This window comes from Schistocerca nitens, chromosome 2 (assembly GCF_023898315.1).
Source record: "Schistocerca nitens isolate TAMUIC-IGC-003100 chromosome 2, iqSchNite1.1, whole genome shotgun sequence".
NCBI lineage: Eukaryota > Metazoa > Arthropoda > Insecta > Orthoptera > Acrididae > Schistocerca > Schistocerca nitens.
In genome coordinates, this window is record NC_064615.1 from 341,810,352 (window position 1) to 341,830,962 (window position 20,611).

The 20,611-nt window shown below is 43.2% G+C and overlaps 1 protein-coding gene across 1 annotated transcript in view; it reads right to left on the reverse strand.

Annotated features, from left to right (window-relative positions):
- The window catches only part of LOC126235019 (galactoside alpha-(1,2)-fucosyltransferase 1-like), a 90,216-nt gene that overhangs the window by 53,109 nt on the left and 16,496 nt on the right, over positions 1 to 20,611 (reverse strand). The window contains exon 2 of the mRNA XM_049943754.1: positions 20,271 to 20,362. Coding sequence (XP_049799711.1) covers positions 20,271 to 20,362 — 92 coding nt within the window. The remainder of the gene's footprint in view (positions 1 to 20,270; positions 20,363 to 20,611) is intronic.

Consider the following 20,611-nt stretch of genomic DNA (forward strand, 5'->3'; position numbering starts at 1 on the left):
TTGGGATGGAAAAACAATGCAAAGAACATGTAAAGGAAGTACTACTTTGTGTTGTGTGATGGTCTTTGGTGGACAGTGGAATTTATATGGCCACCAAAGTAATAAATATTTGATGTTTACATATGTGTTGGTTTCGCTCGTTCTTTATCATCAAAAGCACATGAAAAACACGGGACCTCATGTTTTTAACCCTAGACAACCAGATTTAGAGCCAGCATCAGCATCGAGACACAGCAGCGATCCAGCAAGCAGCAGCGATTACTACAATGCATTTTAATGGCGCCAACCTAACATCAAGTGCTAACAAGCTCCGTAAATGGGAGTGAAATAGTGCGATTACAGCAATTAGCAGATATCAACGACCAGGCGGACCATTACAAGGAGATACAGAGAAAGACAGGAAATGTCGATGACATGCCTCGCTCAGGCTACTACTGCAGTGGATGACCGCTACCTACGGATTATGGTTCGGAGGAACCCTGACAGCAACGCTCCCACGTTGAATAATGCTTTTCGTGCAGCCACAGGACATCGTGTTACGACTCAAACAGTGCGCAGTAGGCTGCATGATGCGCAACTTCACTCCCGTCGTCCATGGCGAGATCCATCTTCGCATCCACGACAACATGCAGCGCTGTACAGATGGGCCCAATAACATATTGAATGGATCGCTCAGGATTGGCACCACGTTCTCTTCACCGATGAGTGTCGCATATGCATTCAAGCAGACAATCGTCGTAGACGTGTTTGGAGGCAACCTGGTCAGGCTGAACGCCTTAGACACATTGTCCAGCGAGTGCAGCAAGGTGGAGGTTCTCTGCTGTTTTGGGGTGACATTATGTGGGGCCGACGTACGCCGCTGGTGGTCATGGAAGGCGCCGTAATGGCTGTACGATACGTAAATACCATCCTCCGACCGATAGTGCAACCATATCGGCAGCATATTGGCAAGGCATTCGTCTTCATGGACGACATTCGCGCCCCCATCGTGCACATTTTGTGAATTACTTCCTTCAGGATAACAACTAGAGTGGCCAGCATGTTCTCCAGACAAGAACCCTATCGAACTAGCCTGGGGTAGATTGAAGGACGGTGTTACCCACCAACCATTCTGAGGGATCTACGGCGAATCGCCGTTCAGTAGTGGGACAATCTGGACCAACACCGCCTTGATGAACTTGTGGATAGTATGCCACGACGAATAAAGGCATGCATCAATGCAAGAAGATGTGCTACTGAGTATTAGAGAAGCGGTGTGTACAGAAATCTGGACCACCACTTCTGAAGGTCTTTGGTAGATTGAAGGACGGTGTTACCCACCAACCACTCTGAGGGATCTACGCCGAATCGCCGTTGAGTAGTGGGACAATCTGGACCAACACTGCCTTGATGAACTTGTGGATAGTATGCCACGACGAATACAGGCATGCATCAATGCAAGAGGACGTGCTACTGGGTATTAGAGAAGCGGTGTGTACAGCAATCTGGACCACCACCTCTGCAGGTCTCGCTGGATGGTGGTACAACATGCAATGTGTGGTTTTCATGAGCAATAAAAAAGGAGAAAATGATGTTTATGTTGATCTCTATTCCAGTTTGATGCACAGGTTCCGGATCTCTCGGAACCGAGGTGAATGAAAACTTTTTTTGATGTGTGTGTTCAGACATATAAAATCTCAAGCTTTCGCAATTTTGTACACAATAAATTTTTATCAAATAGAATGTGAACTAAAGTAGATATTTTTGATTTATCAATTCACACAAAATCTAAAACTTAATCGTAAGCAAAACACAAACATGAAAATATGCAAACAATAAAATCTACTATAAAGTTTTTCTTAGACTCCAAACGAAATTAACAGTCACTTTGTAAAGGCGAATGTTTTCAGGAAACAAAAGAGAAGAAGATGAATGAGGAAGGAGGCAACACGTACCCAAAATAGTCTTCAAAAATTCCGATCATTCACGGTCAAAATTGAGACACGTAAACAACACCGAGTTTACAATAGCATACAACTCAGAACCACACTCTCATGCACGAGAATCGTAAGTTGATTCTGTGTAAATGTTGAGGAAAAGAAACATGGTACAGGCGGAATAGAATGGTGGTGGAAACCGTTGATTGGTCCAAATGTGTCGTCGTAAACCACAGTTTGTAGGATTTTATGGTTGTAAGATCTTATAATAAACACCTGTTGGTTGGTGGGACAGGTTCCATATCTGTTACCAGTGACGTTGATCGTAGCTCTTGACCTCACGTATGTAGCACGTATACGGTAATTTCAAATAAAGCGCAGTGCCAGTAGATGCAGCTTGCTTCGTTAATACGTCGACTGCCTCATTACAGTGAATGCCAGTGTGGGAATGTCTGTCCAGTCCGTTTACAGCGAAAATATTTCTGTAACACATACATCAGTTCGTAGTTATATTCTACCGCCGGTGCCGAATATTTCTTAGGACACTCTGGAAGTCAGACACGAGTAATATCTTTAAAAAGAAAGATGAAGTTAGAAATATGAGTGCTTCCAAAAACATCGCTGCGTCAGCCGGAAAAATAGAAGCGCTTTCTGGCAGTGTTAGGGCTTTACTGAGATGGATCTGAGAGTGTAGAAACCATATCCAGTACCATCTTGTTGTGGAATTTTGTATCCATTGATGCATATACAGAGAAAACCACGCCAGTGAGCTTTAACGAGAAGATTACATATGAAGTTGACATTACCACTTTTCCACCCTGCCGTATCGTATTAATAGACTGGAATCTAGCAGCTGAATGTGCCAAGTTCATATTCAAATAAAGCAAAATCGAAGAACATTGCACAGAAATGATAGGAGACCAAGTGACGATGCTGGTGCAGATGTCCGGAACCTTATTTTTTCTGTTTGAGGCAGTTCTTAATCGATAAATGCAGTCACTACTTTTAAAGACCGTGCCTTGAATGTAAAATTTATCTGACTTCTAATGCTCCAGGGCATTTCCCTTACTCACTAAAATGACGTTTGTGGGCGATGAACGCTTGGCTCCAAGACACGTACGATGGCTCTCTATTGAAGAGAATCGAATTTGGTGAGGTAGAACTTAGGGAGATTGTGATAAAGTAGTCAGTCATAGACCAGAGAAGTAGAATACTCCCTTGGTACGTGGTGAGTAAAGTACTCTGATGCGTTCCCCACCACACACAGGTGAGTGAGTGAATTATATTTAAACCTTATTCACACTCAGTAATAGTAGTTCGAATGTGAGGCTTCCGTCTTAACTGTGAATTAAATATCGTTCCTATGAATCGAGCGTGAGGTTTTATCTCGAAAGTATACTTTCCACATGTGTCGTGACCGTCAATGGGAGCAACAATCGATTTGTAAAAACGGGAATTGACCGATTTTTCTGTCGAAATCTTAGCGCGTTAGTAGACAGCCACTCATTAACGTGTTCCATGTTAATGAGTAATTGGTCTGAGCAAACGAATCTGCAGTTCAATAAACGCATACCTGCCTCCATTCTGTACTATTTCAGTGGGGAGAGTAATTGTTCATTCCAAATAATGAATATACAAAGTATACAAGACAGAGCTTAAAATCGCACCGTGTGGCAAGCCCTAGGAGACAAGAAAAGGTCCAAGCACGTTGCCTTTGAATCTGACATAGATTGTTCTTTGAGCGACCTGGGTACTAATACCATAAATCATGATTGATGGAATTCCGAGTTCCACTTGAGTATGCAAGAGCACCGAAATTCTAACGTTGCCATAGGCTGCTCTAACGTCCAGAAAAGCGGCGACGACAGTTTTTTTTTTTTTTCGTTTGAGAAGCTCAGATAGATTGCCCAATGTCCCTTTGCTTTTTCTGAAATCGCATTGGTTGTGAGGTTTTAAATTCGTGTTTTCACGTCACATCCCATTCTCCATTTTACAATTCTCTCCAACGTTTTTTTGCCACACATTATAATGCAAATGACTGATAGTTAGCTGGCTAATTTCGATCTTTCTCTCTTTTCAGAAGCGGAATTATAGCATGCGTGTTCGACATTTCAGTGGGATCCTGTTGCATCCAATACTGATTAAGAGTGAACAATAGCAAATCTTTCACCTCCAAGGGCAAATTAGCAAACATAGAATAATGATTAAAATGAATACCATCACAGCTATCAGTCGATGACTTAACATTTCATTTAGTTCCTCTTTAGATGAAGGATGTAGCAGGACATGATGGCTGTGACCTTCAACTGGAAACAGATGGTTTAGGAATGGGGCTGTGGGAGGAGCGAACATATCGATATATTCCTCTAAATGCGAAGTGGTAGTAGGAAGGGGAGATGGCACTCGGTTTGTGACATTTATGCCGAATTTCAGCTCACATTTTGCTATATAACAGAGTGCATACAGGCTCGTGCTGCTGCGAGTTAGCTAGCAGGCGAGGTCAGCAGAGTACCCCACCACAAAAACGACGGGTGGCCGGAGAGCATGAGGACGAGGTCGAGTCCTGCTGAAGCATACACAGAGAAAGCTGCAATACACCCGTTAGCATCGGCGCTAAGCGCGTAACATTAGTTATTTATGTGTACTGTTTAAATTTTTGTGGAGAGTATCAGCTAGGATGATGATCTTATCCACAATGCTTACTTTCTAACTATGACTTCAGCAACTAATTTCACATTCCAAAATTAGTTAAAAGATTTATTTACTGTCATTTATCATTGGCGGACTGAACCGACGAATCGTGAGTGCGTCCTGAGTGGCCAGGCGCGAAACTAAAGCCTAACTCACTTATGCAGTCTAGAGCACGCTTTCAAAGATGCAATATGTGTGTGCAGAGAACGTAGGTCATCAAGCAGCATCAGCAACCCGCTGCTAAAATTCAAATTCCCCAAGTGTAACAAAAGCGACTGCAGGATCGCAATCTACAGACTTCTCACTACGTGTGGCCATATTGTGATGTCATTAGCATCTATCATGTGACCACATGAAATACTTCCAAAATGGTGGACATCGATTTTTCGTTTCGACAGCGTACATCATTGAATTCCTTATTAAAACGAGAAAATCTGCTGCTGAAATTCACCTCAGAGTTAAACGTGCCTATGGAGAAGGCTGCATGGGTGCTAGCAATGTTAAGATATGAGTGAAGCATTTCAGGGATGGGAAAACGAGTGTCCAAAATGAGCCTCGTAGTGGTCACCAGTGAGATAGTGCCATGGTACGAAAGAAGGAAAGAGCTGCTGAGTTCATTAGGGACGACAGGCGTGTCATAGTGAATGAAATCGCTAGTAAGCTTGCAATAAGACACAGTGCAGTGCAAAAATGATTCAAAGCTTAGGTTGTCGAAAAATTTCTGCCCTTTTGGGCTCACGTTTAATGACCGAAGACCACAGTCTTCAGAGAATAAAAATCAACCAAAACCTTCTTAAGAGATTTCAAAATGGAAGTGATGAGTTTCTGACAAGCATTGTGTGACATGTGATGAAAGCAGTAAAGAAACAGATGCGAGGCCAGCACTACGAGACAGTGGACGACACTCAGAAAGCAGTGTGTCAGCATCTTCGTGCAGCTGCAACAGGTTCTATCGTAAGGGTATTTTCAAACTTCCAAAACGATGGGGAAAATGTGTATAAAGAAATGGAGGCTATGTTGAAAAATGAGAGAAAAGTCTATAGATGACGATGATGTACTTGATTTCTCCAAAAAATTAATATTAAGAAACTTAAAAATTGTCGCTCACTACTTTCTGTATGACTCTCTTAGTATGAGCGCATTGAAAGTTCTAGTATTATGTGCGTAAAAGTGAATAATTCGCACGTTCAAAAAGTTTTTCAAGTTAGAATTCTGACGGCAAGTTTTCAATGATAGCTTGCGTCTTGCAATTTCTATAGAGCACTGAAGGATCCACCAAGGAGTGGAATGTTGCTTCTTAATAGTAACTTGTTTTTTCTTCCGAATGACCCGCTGCAACTTTCGCAATGTTGATATGGTGTGATAGCGACTTTTTCATGTAATTCATACCGCGCGTTTTCCGGTTACCATCGAACTGTGCCTTTATTTTTGCCCCAACTGACTTCCGCAATTTCCCACTTACTATTATCATAATATATTTGTGTAGTGTCAACGTGTGTATTAATGTAGAGTTCTGTCTGGAGGTGATAGCGTCCCATTGACTCTGTTTTAACGTGCCAATTACAAAGTTAAGTAAAGCAAGGGTGTGAAGCATAACATCTATTGCTGAACATATACTGAAGGGGTAAGAGACCATATTAGGGATCCTTCTGTGACTATTGCGAGGTTATTGTCTTCTAAAACATTGATGAAGGACGGACCATTCCTTTCTATTATGTCTCCTCCTCATGTTGGGTGGTGGGAATTCAGATAATCACATATTATACTGAAGTGCCAAAGAAACTGGTACACCTGTGAAATATCGTGTAGGACCCTCGCGAACTCGCAGAACTGCCACCACACGACGTAGCATGGACTCGACTAATGTCTGAAGTACTGCTGGAGGGAACTGACACCATGAATTCTGCAGGGCTGTTCGTAAATCCGTAAGAGTACGAGGGGATGGAGATCTCTTCTGAACAGCACGTTGCAAGGCATCCCAGATATGCTCAATAATGTTAATGTATCGGGAGTTTGGCGGCGATCGGAACTGTTTAAACTCAGAAGAGTGTTCCTGGAGTACTCTGTAGCCATTCTGGGTGTATGGGGCGTCGCATTGTCCTGCTGGAATTGCCTGGTCCGTCGGAATGCGCAATGGACATGAATAGATGCAGGTGATCAAACAGGATGCTTACGTACGTGTCACCTGTCAGATTCGTATCTAAACGTATCAGGTGCCCCCTATCACTCCAACTGCACATGCCCCACACCACTACAGTGCCTTCACCAGCTTGAACAGTCTCCTGCTGACATGCAGGATCCATAGATTCATGAGGTTGTCTCCATACTAGGGTGACCAAATTATTTTCGGTGAAAACCGGGACACATTCACCCGGGTGCCAATGGACACCTCATTCCACATGTACCCAGGTTTCTTAATTTTAAATATTAATGTTTTGTTGATACATTTTGTTAACCCGACTATTATAACTAATAAGAGGATACAAAAGACTGATATAATCTAGATTATCTGTATAATTAATGACATTTAATAAACGTATACAGTAATAAAAAAATGTATTACGATTTTACAAAATTTTACAGCCATTCAACTTTTAATCAATTAATACACTCCTGGAAATTGAAATAAGAACACCGTGAATTCATTGTCCCAGGAAGGGGAAACTTTATTGACACATTCCTGGGGTCAGATACAGCACATGATCACACTGACAGAACCATAGGCACATAGACACAGGCAACAGAGCATGCACAATGTCGGCACTAGTACAGTGTATATCCACCTTTCGCAGCAATGCAGGCTGCTATTCTCCCATGGAGACGATCGTAGAGATGCTGGATGTAGTCCTGTGGAACGGCTTGCCATGCCATTTCCACCTGGCGCCTCAGTTGGACCAGCGTTCGTGCTGGACGTGCAGACCGCGTGAGACGACGCTTCATCCAGTCCCAAACATGCTCAATGGGGGACAGATCCGGAGATCTTGCTGGCCAGGGTAGTTGACTTACACCTTCTAGAGCACGTTGGGTGGCACGGGATACATGCGGACGTGCATTGTCCTGTTGGAACAGCAAGTTCCCTTGCCGGTCTAGGAATGGTAGAACGATGGGTTCGATGACGGTTTGGATGTACCGTGCACTATTCAGTGTCCCCTCGACGATCACCAGTGGTGTACGGCCAGTGTAGGAGATCGCTCCCCACACCATGATGCCGGGTGTTGGCCCTGTGTGCCTCGGTCGTATGCAGTCCTGATTGTGGCGCTCACCTGCACGGCGCCAAACACGCATACGACCATCATTGGCACCAAGGCAGAAGCGACTCTCATCGCTGAAGACGACACGTCTCCATTCGTCCCTCCATTCACGCCTGTCGCGACACCACTGGAGGCGGGCTGCACGATGTTGGGGCGTGAGCGGAAGACGGCCTAACGGTGTGCGGGACCGTAGCCCAGCTTCATGGAGACGGTTGCGAATGGTCCTCGCCGATACCCCAGGAGCAACAGTGTCCCTAATTTGCTGGGAAGTGGCGGTGCGGTCCCCTACGGCACTGCGTAGGATCCTACGGTCTTGGCGTGCATCCGTGCGTCGCTGCGGTCCGGTCCCAGGTCGACGGGCACGTGCACCTTCCGCCGACCACTGGCGACAACATCGATGTACTGTGGAGACCTCACGCCCCACGTGTTGAGCAATTCGGCGGTACGTCCACCCGGCCTCCCGCATGCCCACTATACGCCCTCGCTCAAAGTCCGTCAACTGCACATACGGTTCACGTCCACGCTGTCGCGGCATGCTACCAGTGTTAAAGACTGCGATGGAGCTCCGTATGCCACGGCAAACTGGCTGACACTGACGGCGGCGGTGCACAAATGCTGCGCAGCTAGCGCCATTCGACGGCCAACACCGCGGTTCCTGGTGTGTCCGCTGTGCCTTGCGTGTGATCATTGCTTGTACAGCCCTCTCGCAGTGTCCGGAGCAAGTATGGTGGGTCTGACACACCGGTGTCAATGTGTTCTTTTTTCCATTTCCAGGAGTGTATTAACATGAGCTTTAATATTACTGAGCACTTGTAGATGGAATTGACTGTCCTTGGAGAAAAGGGTATTTTTCACTGCATGCAGCCTTCTTGATCATGTCTTTGTTCTTTGAGACACAGTGATAAAACTCGGCACAATCCATTTTGTAGTTGTACAGGATCTGCAGGATTGCTTCAAGAGAGTCCACCTCCATTTTGTTTCTTTCATCGGTCCACTGGATATTCATGAACGTAAATATTCTTTCCACATTGGCATTATGGGCTGGGATTGCAAATAAATACCTTGCAATTATTACCAACTCAGAGTAATGCTGAAGATAGTCACAGCTTTTAAAAAAACTCACCCACTTCTCATGACATTCCAATGGTGGTTTTTTTTTCATCATTCCACTTGTGAAGACTTTCTTCAACAAAATTTGTCAGTATGCCGAACTGATAAAAGAGAATGGAATCATCGATTTCAGTCTCTTTACTCTTCAAATAAGAAACTATCTCTTCAACACTTTCCCATTTTGGCACTCTCTTCAGTAACATCCAATCAAACACCGGCGATGAGGATAAATATGAGGCGCTCCACTTGCTGAGATATTCTACACAAGTGTCATAAAACTTGTTAACTTCTTCTCTAAAACTCCTTTCCGCTGCTTCTGATACTTCTGCTCTTTTAAGGACAGATTTTACATTAAAAGAAATGAACTGCTGTTCTCTGCTCTTAGTAACAGTTTCCAGAGTATTTTTCAAAACATCATTTACCTCTATTACACTTCCCTCAATTTCCTTTATCCCATGCTGCAAAGTGCTAAGCTGACTGTGAATGAACCATAAGTAGGCTTTACTTAAAGGGTTACTGAAAACCTGAACCAATATTTTAGGGGCTTTGTCTTGATTTAGGAAAAAATCTTTTAACGGTTCAAACAGGCGGATTACTCTTTCAACTGCTGGAAACAGTGATAACCAGCGAGTTTTCGAGTGACACATTACATTCATATATTCAGTTCCCACATAATCACAGAACTCCTTAAGCCTCTCTGTTCTAACAGTATAAATGTAAAAGTGTGAGTATACCTTCATGACGATAGTTTCAACATCACAACTTAAACTGTCAGCAGATGTCTGCACGCTATTGTGTAAAACATGTGCAGGGCACCCTATGCCCTCAATGTTTTCATGCAATGTTGCCTTTAATTTGGTAAATACGTTGCATTTGCCTTGTGTTTTTAAACCACCAAAGTTTGCGTTGGTGTTGTCTCCACAAAATGCCACAAATTTATTTTTCTCAAGATCAAACATTTCGATAGTATTCATACAAAATCTTGAAATTTCGTCAGATGTTTCATTAGGTAGGGAACTCACCTTCAAAAGTTTGGTCTGAGTTCCCTGATTAATATCGAAAAACTGAACAACAAACGGAAATATTGTAGTGGCCTTATGATTGCTGGCATCAGTGGATATCCCGTAGAAAGAAGACTTTTGATGTATTCAAGGCTTTCCTTTACACTCTGGGGACCAATAACTCCTTTAACTAAGGCTGACACTTTAGTTCTTGCTGAAATAAACTTTTTTGCAGTGCAAGAATCATCAAACATAATGCTGTTAAGCTTATTAGTGCAATCACTAGATCTATAACTTTGGTGATGTTTTACCGTGTGGTAGGCTAGTGTAAGCTTGGCTGCTCGAACTTTCGTCTCTTCACCTGACTGATGTTTCACAAAATAATTTTGTAGAGTTTTACTGCAGCTCGGTACACTGTGTTTGTTAATATGTTTGTTTGACCTGATGTGATCAACTATGTCGGAACGTCCACCATGACTTATACTAATAAAACAGTTGCATACGGAACACTCTGCTTCGTAATCAAAACGACCTTTCTTAATGAAATTCCATTCCTTGGAATAACAGTCACTGAACTTGCAGGCACGTTTCGGCATTGCGTTTCACAGTACTGCAGCAATAATACCACTAATATGAGAAAAAACTATTGCAGTTTGTCTGACAAAACAACTACTACACTGTTCTGACAATGAGTGTGTGAGTAAGTGGCGCGACAATCGGACGGTTTCATAGCTCTGTTACAATAATACAACTTAATACTTGTTGGACCAAGTACCGCTCAAAGTAAATTATTGCCTGAGTGTATCAATGCTGATACTGTGATTACTAGTATGGGACAATGGAGGTTTTAGACAAATAAGCTAAAATATATTAATTTCTTGTGTTGTATTTCCTTTAATATAGCGAAATCCCAAAAATTTGAGAAAGTTTCACGAAATGTATTTAAAAACTGAATTCCGGGACTTTTGAGCGTCCCGAAACAAACTTTCGGGACACCGGAACACAGGGATGAAAACCGGGACACGTTTGGTCACCCTACTCCATACCCATACACGTCCATCCGCTGGATATACTTTGAAACGACCAGGCCACTTGTTTCTATTCATTCATGTCGGTTTTGTCAGGCCCAAAGTAGGCGCAAAGCTTTGTGTCGTGCAATCATGAAGGGTACACGAGCTGGCCTTCGTCTCCGAAAGCCCATATCGATGATGTTTCGTTTAATGGTTCGCACTCTGACAATTGTTGATGGCCCAGCATTGAAATCTGCAGCAATTTGCGGAAGGGTTGCACTTCTATCACGTTGAACGATTCTCTTCAGCCGTCGTTGTCCTCGTTCTTGCAGGATCTTTTTCCGGCCGCAGTGATGTCGGAGATTTGATGTTTTACCGGATTCTTAATATTCACGTTACACTTCTGAAATGGTCGTACGGGAAAATCCCCACTTCATCGCTACTTCGGAGATGCTGTGTCCCGTCGCTCGTGCGCCGACTATAACGTCACGTTCAAACTCAATTAAATCTTGATAACGTGCCATTGTAGCAACAGTAACCGGTCTAACAATTGCGCCAGACGCTTGTTGTCTTATATAGCAGGGGTCTCCAAACTTTTTAGTGCGTGGGCCACATTGACTCCTCCACGAAGTCATAAGGGCCAAGATCTACCTAGTGGGATGAAAGCACCCTAGCACTCCATGATCACTGTAATGTAAGGCTAAAGGAAAGATGAAATCTCAAACATCTAAAGTTGTGGGAATAGCTAGCACTGAAACGAACTACGATTTTTATTTAATTACATAATTTTGATTGGAGGACGTACCTCACCGAAATTCTGCGTATTTTATTCTGGCGAATTTCACTGACAAAAAGTGTGTCACTGCACATTCTTCACGAAAGCCTCCTGCAAAGTTAACGAAATCCCAAAATCATTGTTAGCAACACTATTACTGCAAGACGTAACAGAGGTAGAGTATGTCAACGCATTGTCATTTCAAGTGGCGCAACAATAAGTTTAGTTATGTAGTCTTGTAGCGAGTAGCAGAGCCAGAGCATATATTTGATAGTTGTGTTGCGTGATTGTGTCTATGTTGCGAGTGTCAGATGCTTTTGAAATGGAAAAATTCAATTTAAGTCCTAAAAAGTAATTAGGACCTGACAATACAGGTAAAGAAGCAATCTTCTTGAGATTTGTTATCTTCTTACTCGTACCAGGTGCTGGAACAGTACCATACGTGCCAGTCTACAAACAATTGGTGAATATTACTGGCACATATGGTACTGTTCCAGCACCTGGTACGAGTAAGAAGATAACAAATCTCAAGAAGATTGCTTCTTTACCTGTATTGTCAGGTCCTAATTACTTTTTAGGACTTAAATTGAATTTTTCCATTTCAAAAGCATCTGAATCAAGTACTATAGGTAATGGTTGGATTACCTTTGCTGTTGTTGTGTGTCATGATGCTTCTAGGACTGGTTTGGAAAGTTTTACGTCACGTGAAGTTTTGGCATTTCGTACTGTACATTTGGCTGAAATTCTTGTATTGAGTGAAGGTTCTTATCTAGTACCTTATGGTCCATTGTCTCTTAATCTTCTTGAGATTTGTTATCTTCTTACTCGTACCAGGTGCTGGAACAGTACCATACGTGCCAGTAATATTCACCAATTGTTTGTAGACCAGCATTCGTCTGCGACGGCGATATCCAAAACGGCGACCCATTCTTGAATGATGCTATTCATATAATGAATGCGCGAAATTGCATCAGCAGCTATTTATAGCTCAAGATCCAAGCGCACGCTGGTTGTCGCCTGTACAGAGTCGATAACACGCTGTGGCTGAGTTTGCAGGCCTGTGTATAGCGCGTTATCTCCCTGTGTTAAAAGCTGTATAATATCTCGGCCACACAGCCTTAGTCTTTTTAAAGGCTGAGCGGCATCGATGCGATTGCGTAACCACATGCAATGTGAGAGGCCCCTGAGGGGGGAGCCCAGAGAGCATCCCAGGGTGCCCCAGGGAGCTACAACACTAAGAAGAATCGCTTCTCGGCTTTTGGCAAGATCAATGTGTAGTTTTTATTAATGATAATATATCATACAATCACCAACAAATTTACAATCTTCCATATTAGATGTACCACTTATCTTAGACCAAATATAAATCTTTTCATCACAATTAACCTTACGCCTAGTCCTACAATTAAGAGACAATGGACAATAAGGTACTAGATAAGAACCTTCATTCGCAGACGAATGCTGGTCTACAAACAATTGGTGAATATTACTGGCACGTGTGGTACTGTTCCAGCACCTGGTACGATTAAGAAGATAACAAATCTCAAGAAGATTGCTTCTTTACCTGTATTGTCAGGTCCTAATTACTTTTTAGGACTTAAATTGAATTTTTCCATTTCAAAAGCATCTGAATCAAGTACTATAGGTAATGGTTGGATTACCTTTGCTGTTGTTGTGTGTCATGATGCTTCTAGGACTGGTTTGGAAAGTTTTACGTCACGTGAAGTTTTGGCATTTCGTACTGTACACCTGTAATAGGTGAGACGACGAAGTGTGGGACAATTCAAAGCTTGAATTCGAAGAGACAGGGAAAATCTGAAAATCGAAATACGTATAGCACGACTTGAGAGTATTTTTTCACTGTATTTTTAGTGGAACTACAGTGTAATTGTGAGTATTTAATTTAGTAATTAAAGCACCTTAAAAATAAATTCATTGCATTTTGTTTAGGCAGACTACTCCCTGGTTTTGTTAGTATTAAATAGCACAATTTTATTTTGAGATTACAATCTTTTGTGAAGTTCTGTACGAATATGGAAAAGAAACGAAAGGTTGACAGTGAATGTAGAATTTTTGAAGAGCAGTGGGGATGTCAATATTTCGTGGTGGAGTCAAGCAACAAACCAATGTGTATTATTTGCAATGAAGCAATATCAGTCTTCAAAGAATACAATATAAAACGTCATTATGAGACTAAGCACTCTCAGAATTACTCCAAGTTTACAGGATGCCAAAGATTAGAAATGTTTGAGTCTCTGAAACGCCAGCTAAAAACCCAGCAGTCGCTGTTTAAGAAAGTAAATGCTGAAGAACATGCAGCAACTTGTGCTAGTTTTCGTGTGACTCATTTAGTAACGAAACAGTGTAAGCCATTTACCGACGGTGAATTAATTCAGAACTGCATTATTGCAACAGCAGAAGAAATGTGTCCAGAAAACATTAATTTATTTAAAAACATAAGCTTGTCGGCAAACACTGTGGCTCGAAGAATGGATGACATTGCACAAAATATATCAGCACAACTGCGTGACAAAAATCAAGACTTAGACTGGTTTTCTTTGGCCGTGGATGAGTCAACAGATGTATCAGATACTGCTCAAGTACTACTTTTTATTCGAGGATTGACAAAAATTATGAAGTGTATGAAGAGCTCCTTGAAGTTCACAGAATTAACGGGACGACCACTGGCGAAGATATTTTTAAAGGAGTTGAAAGGACAGTTCAGAAAAACAATCTTCAGTGGAAGAAATTAAAATTTATTACAACTGATGGTGGCGAAAACATGTGTGGGAAAAAGAAAGGTGTTGTTGCTCTCCTTTCTAAGGCCGTAGAAAATGACGTTGGCTCAAAACCATTAGTAGTGCATTGTATTATTCACCAACAGTCTTTGTGTGGAAAACATTTAGATATGTCAGAAGTTTTAAAGCCAGTTATTTCAGTTGTTAATTATATCAGATCCCATGCACTCAGTCACCGCCAGTTCCGCGAGTTTCTTGAAGATATTGAGGAAAGCTTCTTGCCATATTATACTGCAGTGCGCTGGCTTAACTGCGCTAAAGTTCTGACCCGTTTATTTGAACTCCGAACAGTAACTGAAATTTTTTCGAACGCAAGGAATCGCCCTCTGGCTGAGTTACGGAACGGTGAGTGGTTATGGAAGCTAACATTTTATACAGACTTAAGTAAACATATGAATGACCTTAATTTAAAATTGCAAGGTGAAAACCAGCTTCTGCCTGATTTATACACGCATGTTAAGTCCTTTCGACAAAAGATTCCTTTGTTTTAATCTTAGTTGAACAAAGTATGCTTCACGCATTTTAATACATGCCAAAGATTCAGTCAGCAAACTGAGATTCCGTTTCCTGTAACTTTCGCAATTGAAGCTTTGGGTGCTTTAAAAATTAATTTTGAATCACGTTTTTCAGATATCGATGCAAATTCAAACGATATCAAGATATTTCAAAATCCCTTTGACGTCGATATAGAAGCGTTACCCGCAGAACTTCAGTTTCAAATTATTGATTTGCAATGTTGTGACTTTTTTAAAGAAAAACATTCAAAGTCAACATCACTGGAATTTTATAAGTGTCTTCCATTCACACAGTTTCCAAATTTACGGAGAATGGTCTGTCTGTTTATTGTGGATAGCCACAAGTTTAACCATGACCTTCTGCTTTGTAAAGATAGAGCTCCGACAATGTCGCAGTGTATTGGTCGCGATAGGCCTCGAAACTCAATTGTTGGCAGTATAGGTACCACCTCAAATATTTGGCGGGCCGGATAACGGGGATGTCCGGCCAGCTAACGCGGGCCGGTTTCTGAGGGCAGCTTGTATTTCCACAGCAAGCAACTCGATGTCGCTATTTCTTAGGAGGAGTAGGTACGGTTGACGCGGCAGCCACTTTTCTAGCACTATAGCAACCCTGCCTTTCCCATCAAGGCGGTACTCTCTTATGACAAAATAATTTTGAAAGTGAATAGTCTGCTGATACTTGAATCTCTTCTTGTATTACAGGACGCAGGCTGACTTACGAATAATTCTTTTTGCAAGCTTTCGCTGTTGGAGTTAGCCTTTTCTTGCATTCCACTGCAATACTTTTATAGGCTTCCTAACTTACGGAGAAAGAGAATGAAAGACGCCTACGACGGTCTGCCAGATATTGGTATTGTACATAACATTGTTTTATCATATATTCGTCCGCCCTGGTAGCTGAGTGGTCAGCGTGACAGACTGTCAATCCTAAGGGCCCGGGTTCGATTCCCGGCTGGGTCGGAGATTTTCTCCGCTCAGGGACTGGGTGTTGTGTTGTCCTAATCATCATCATTTCATCCCCATCGACGCGCAGGTCGCCGAAGTGGCGTCAAATCGAAAGACCTGCACCAGGCAAACGGTCTACCCGACGGGAGGCCCTAGCCACACGACATTTCCATTTCCATCATATATTCGGTGTGACAATGTCAGTTACGTTTATTATTTTATCGATCGGTTCAACGAAAACTGAAGTTTGTTGTTGACTTGGTACTTGTGGAGTTACTAATCCGTGAGCACCAGGCTGACACGAATTCTGGTTTACAGGGGTGGCTTCAGTACTGATTGAGAGACAACTCATGAACATTACAGTGTTTGCGTTTTTTCTTAATACGAAATTAGCCTTGTCTGAAGTTTTCAATTCGACCCTCACTTTGGCTCCCACAGAAGAGGATTTTAATTATAGTATTGCTGAGTTCTGGGAAGGAACGACTCAGTAGTTTTCCTGGGGCCATAGGATGCAGACAGCCAATGTTATCATCCAAAATGCAGGGAAACAATGTATGTTTCACTGTCTGTGCGTTTGCAGAAGTTAGTAGGCTCCGGAGTACTTGTAGTTGCTGCTCGAGTAGTGTTGAAAACATTTTGTTGATTGTACTGCCCACTCTAGGCATGGCGGCACAGGTTGGCAGGCGGTGGAGGGTTGAGACGTGATAGCAGGCCGGTGAAGCCCAGAGAGACTCCGTGTCAAAATTAACACTTTATTTGACTTGTACCTTTGTGCTACGTCGGTGAGGAGTAGTGAGCACAACCCCGCTCCGCAGGGGAGAGGTGGGTGACAGCCGAGGTGACAACCAGTATCCAACCAGCTAGATGCACACATGCACCCAGTTTTGCTGACATCTGTGCTCAGTCTGTGGCACTCGACCCTACTGTGTAAGTTGTGCCACAAACACCTCACATCAGTGGCGTACGGCTGGGTATCTTGCTACGGCAGCCAGCACTGCTTTCCAGTGGACCATGGCATGTGGCGCGGCGGAGCGCACGCCAGAGTGGCAGGAGATGGCTACTGTGTTCGGCATACGCCCCACTGCCCCTGGGCGGGAGTCCAGCTTGCTGATGCAGCAAGCCACGGATGGCCCGCTGCACTGTGGAAGTAAGTCTGGCAGATGGACTTAGTGCAGGAAGCTGGTACCACGACGGAGACCCGAACTTGTGGCTGCTGCTGGCAGACATATGTGGTCCCCTCATCTCGCGTAGACCTCACGTCGCCATGAACCGCTAGGATGCGAATGAAACTGCTACGGAAAGACAGCAATTTATACAAGATTAGCAGCGCACCTGTTATGCCAATGTACCACATCCACTCACGTACTCAGCAGCGCCACTGGAAGCTTCTGGTGGAGAGATACTCTCACCTGTGCTGTGCATTCAGTATCTCATGATAAGAGGAACAGTTTAAGATAAAACGCTTTTTGCATTTAACAGCTACACAACTGGCCATTAAAACTGCTACACCAAGAAGAAATGCAGATGATAAACGGGTATTCAATGGACAAATATATTATAATAGATCTGACATGTGATTACATTCTCATGCAATTTGTGTGCATAGATCCTGAGAAATCAGTACCCAGAACAACCACCTCTGGCCGTAATAACGGCCTTAATAAGCATGGGAATTGAGTCAAACAGAGCTTGGATGGCGTCTACAGGTACAGCTGCCCATGCAGCTTCAACACGATACCACACTTCATCAAGAGTAGTGACTGGCGTATTGTGACGAGCCAGTTGCTCGGCCACCATTGACCAGACGTTTTCAATTGGTCAGAGACCTGGAGAATGTGCGGGCCAGGGCAGCAGTCGAACATTTTCTGTATCCAGAAAGGCCCGTACAGGACCTGCAACATGCGGTCGTGCATTATCCTGCTGAAATGTAGGGTTTCGCAAGGATCGAATGAAAGGTAGAACCACGGGTCGTAACACATCTGAAATGTAATGTCCACTGTTCAAACTACCGTCAATGTGAACAAGAGTTGACCGAGACGTGTAACCAATGGCACCCCATACCATCACGCTTCCAATGTGCGTTCACCGCGATGTCGCCAAACATGGATTCGACCATCATGATGCTGTAAACAGAACCTGGATTCATCCGAGAAAATGACGTTTTGCCATTCGTGCACCCAGGTTCGTCGTTGAGTACACACACCATCGCAGGCGCTCCTGTCTGTGATGCAGCGTCAAGGATAACCGCAGCCGTGGTCTCCGAGATGATAGTCCATGCTGCTGCAAACGTCGTCGAACTGTTCGTGCAGATGGTTGTAGTCTTGCAAACGTCCCCATCTGTTGACTCAGGGATCGAGACGTGGGTGCACGGTCCGTTACAGCCATGCGATTAAGATGCCTGTCATCTCGACTGTTAGTGATACGAGGCCGTTGGGGTCCAGCACGTTCCGTATTACCCTCCTGAACCCACCGATTCCATATTCTGCAAACAGTCATTGGATCTCGACCAACGCGAGCAGCAACGTCGCGATATATAAACCGCAATCGCGATAGGCTACAATCCGACCTTTATCAAAGTCGGAAACGTGATGTACGCATTTCTCCTCCTTACACGAGGCATCACAACAACGTTTGACCAGGCAACGCCGGTCAACTGCTGTTTGTGTATGAGAAATCGGTTGGAAACTTTCCTCATGTCAGTACGTTGTAAGTGTCGCCACCGGCGCCAACCTTGTGTGAATGCTCTGAAAAGCCAATCATTTGCATACCACCGCATCTTCTTCCTGTCGGTTAAATTTCGTGGTGTAGCAATTTTAATGGCCAGTAGTGTAGAAAAGATTGAAAATTTGTGGGAAGCATAGAGTATATAATTGTCTTAGCTTTGTATGTCTGTGGGATCTGACTGTTTGTGTGTGTGTGTATGTGTGTGTGTGTGTGTGTGTGTGTGTGTGTGTGTGTGTGTGTGTGTATTAATTTGTTTAGTTACCTCAAATCACAGCGTTTGTGTTCATGTGTGTATTATTTGGATTGGTTTTATTAAATCACAGAATTTCAAAAATTATAGTTTTGTATAATTCACTCTTCTTTACATATTTGGCTATTGACATTTCGTTGTGAGAATGCCGTGATATATTCCTGTCTACATTGTTGAGTTTACTGACGCACTGAATCAATGTTCATTTGATTCATTTTGAAGCCGCAGATTAATTTCAATTAAGGACAGAGTTGGTAGTGGAAAATGTTAACGTAGCTGATCCAGCTATGAACTCAAGAATATTATATTAGTTCAACTGAAGAACGAGATGTTTTCGGTTGACAAGTAAAGAAATTGGGGATTTTTTCAGAGATGGAAACGATCTTACCACAAAAAAGGTGGGTATCTATAACATATTCTGATTGTTCTATGTACTTCAGTTATGTATCCCAGGGGGCATTGGAGAGTGTAAATTACCCAACGCTACAGGTACGAAAACCCACCTCCGAAGGCGAGGTCGCTAACGCACGCCTGTGCTCTGGCGCTCGAGTCTTGAGATAATCTTCTTCAAATCCTGGTGATGGACGAAAATCTCACTCACATAATTTGGCTGACAAGTGGAGGAAAGTTAGTGTCGTAAAGTTTCTGACTTCAATGGGCTGGATTAAATCCAAAACGTCTCCGCAGTTTGTAATGTGAGAGCATGTGACACTGTTGATGGTGATCCATCCATCAGATTAGGACGTTAAGCTCGGTGGCCCACCTTGTGCTTTCCGAGAGGAGCAGGATATGTGCCGGCACTGGGTTACCGTCTCCCTTCCTTTCATCCACAACAACACTAAACCAACACTACACTGTGCAAGCCCTCATCCACAGTCATCCACACGGCACAGAAACACACTCGACTCTTTATGACAGCGTTGCACTGCACTGTACAGGCCCTCATCCACAGTCATCCAAACGGCACAGAAACACACTCGACTCTTTATGACAGGTCGGAGGAAGGCAATGCCAGATCATCTCCACTAGGATCTAGCCATGAGCGGCTGTGCAGGATTCGTGCATCCGTTCTTCCTAGGAAGACTATTTATTATTAAAGATGCAAAAATGTGAAAAGACTGGTACACATCCCAATGAAATGAAGAGTCGAATTGAACTATATAAAAATTTATCACAGTTAAAAACTCTCAGCTTAGAAGCAGTAAGCGAAATCTCTGTTTGCTATGGCGATTTCAGACTGCTTTGGTATTCAGGTCAACTCACTTTCCTGTATCATCTCACCTTAGAATAATTGGTTGGCTGTGCCTGAGCGCCCACTGGACATACCGCGACACGGGATACAGCAAGGAGTCATTTGTAGCGTAGCGCAACACCTGAAACATTATTGCAGTTACAATTGTAATTGTATCTGTGCGATTTCTCGAGATAGTTAGAATTTTTTTTCCTGTGGATTCAGATTCACCTGGCCGCGCTGTGGACGCTGCCTGTGGTAAGTATGGTAACACTCAGTATACAGGGTGTTACAAAAAGGTACGGCCAAACTTTCAGGAAACTTTCCTCACACACAAATAAAGAAAATATGTTATGTGGACATGTGACCGGCAACGCTTACTTTCCATGTT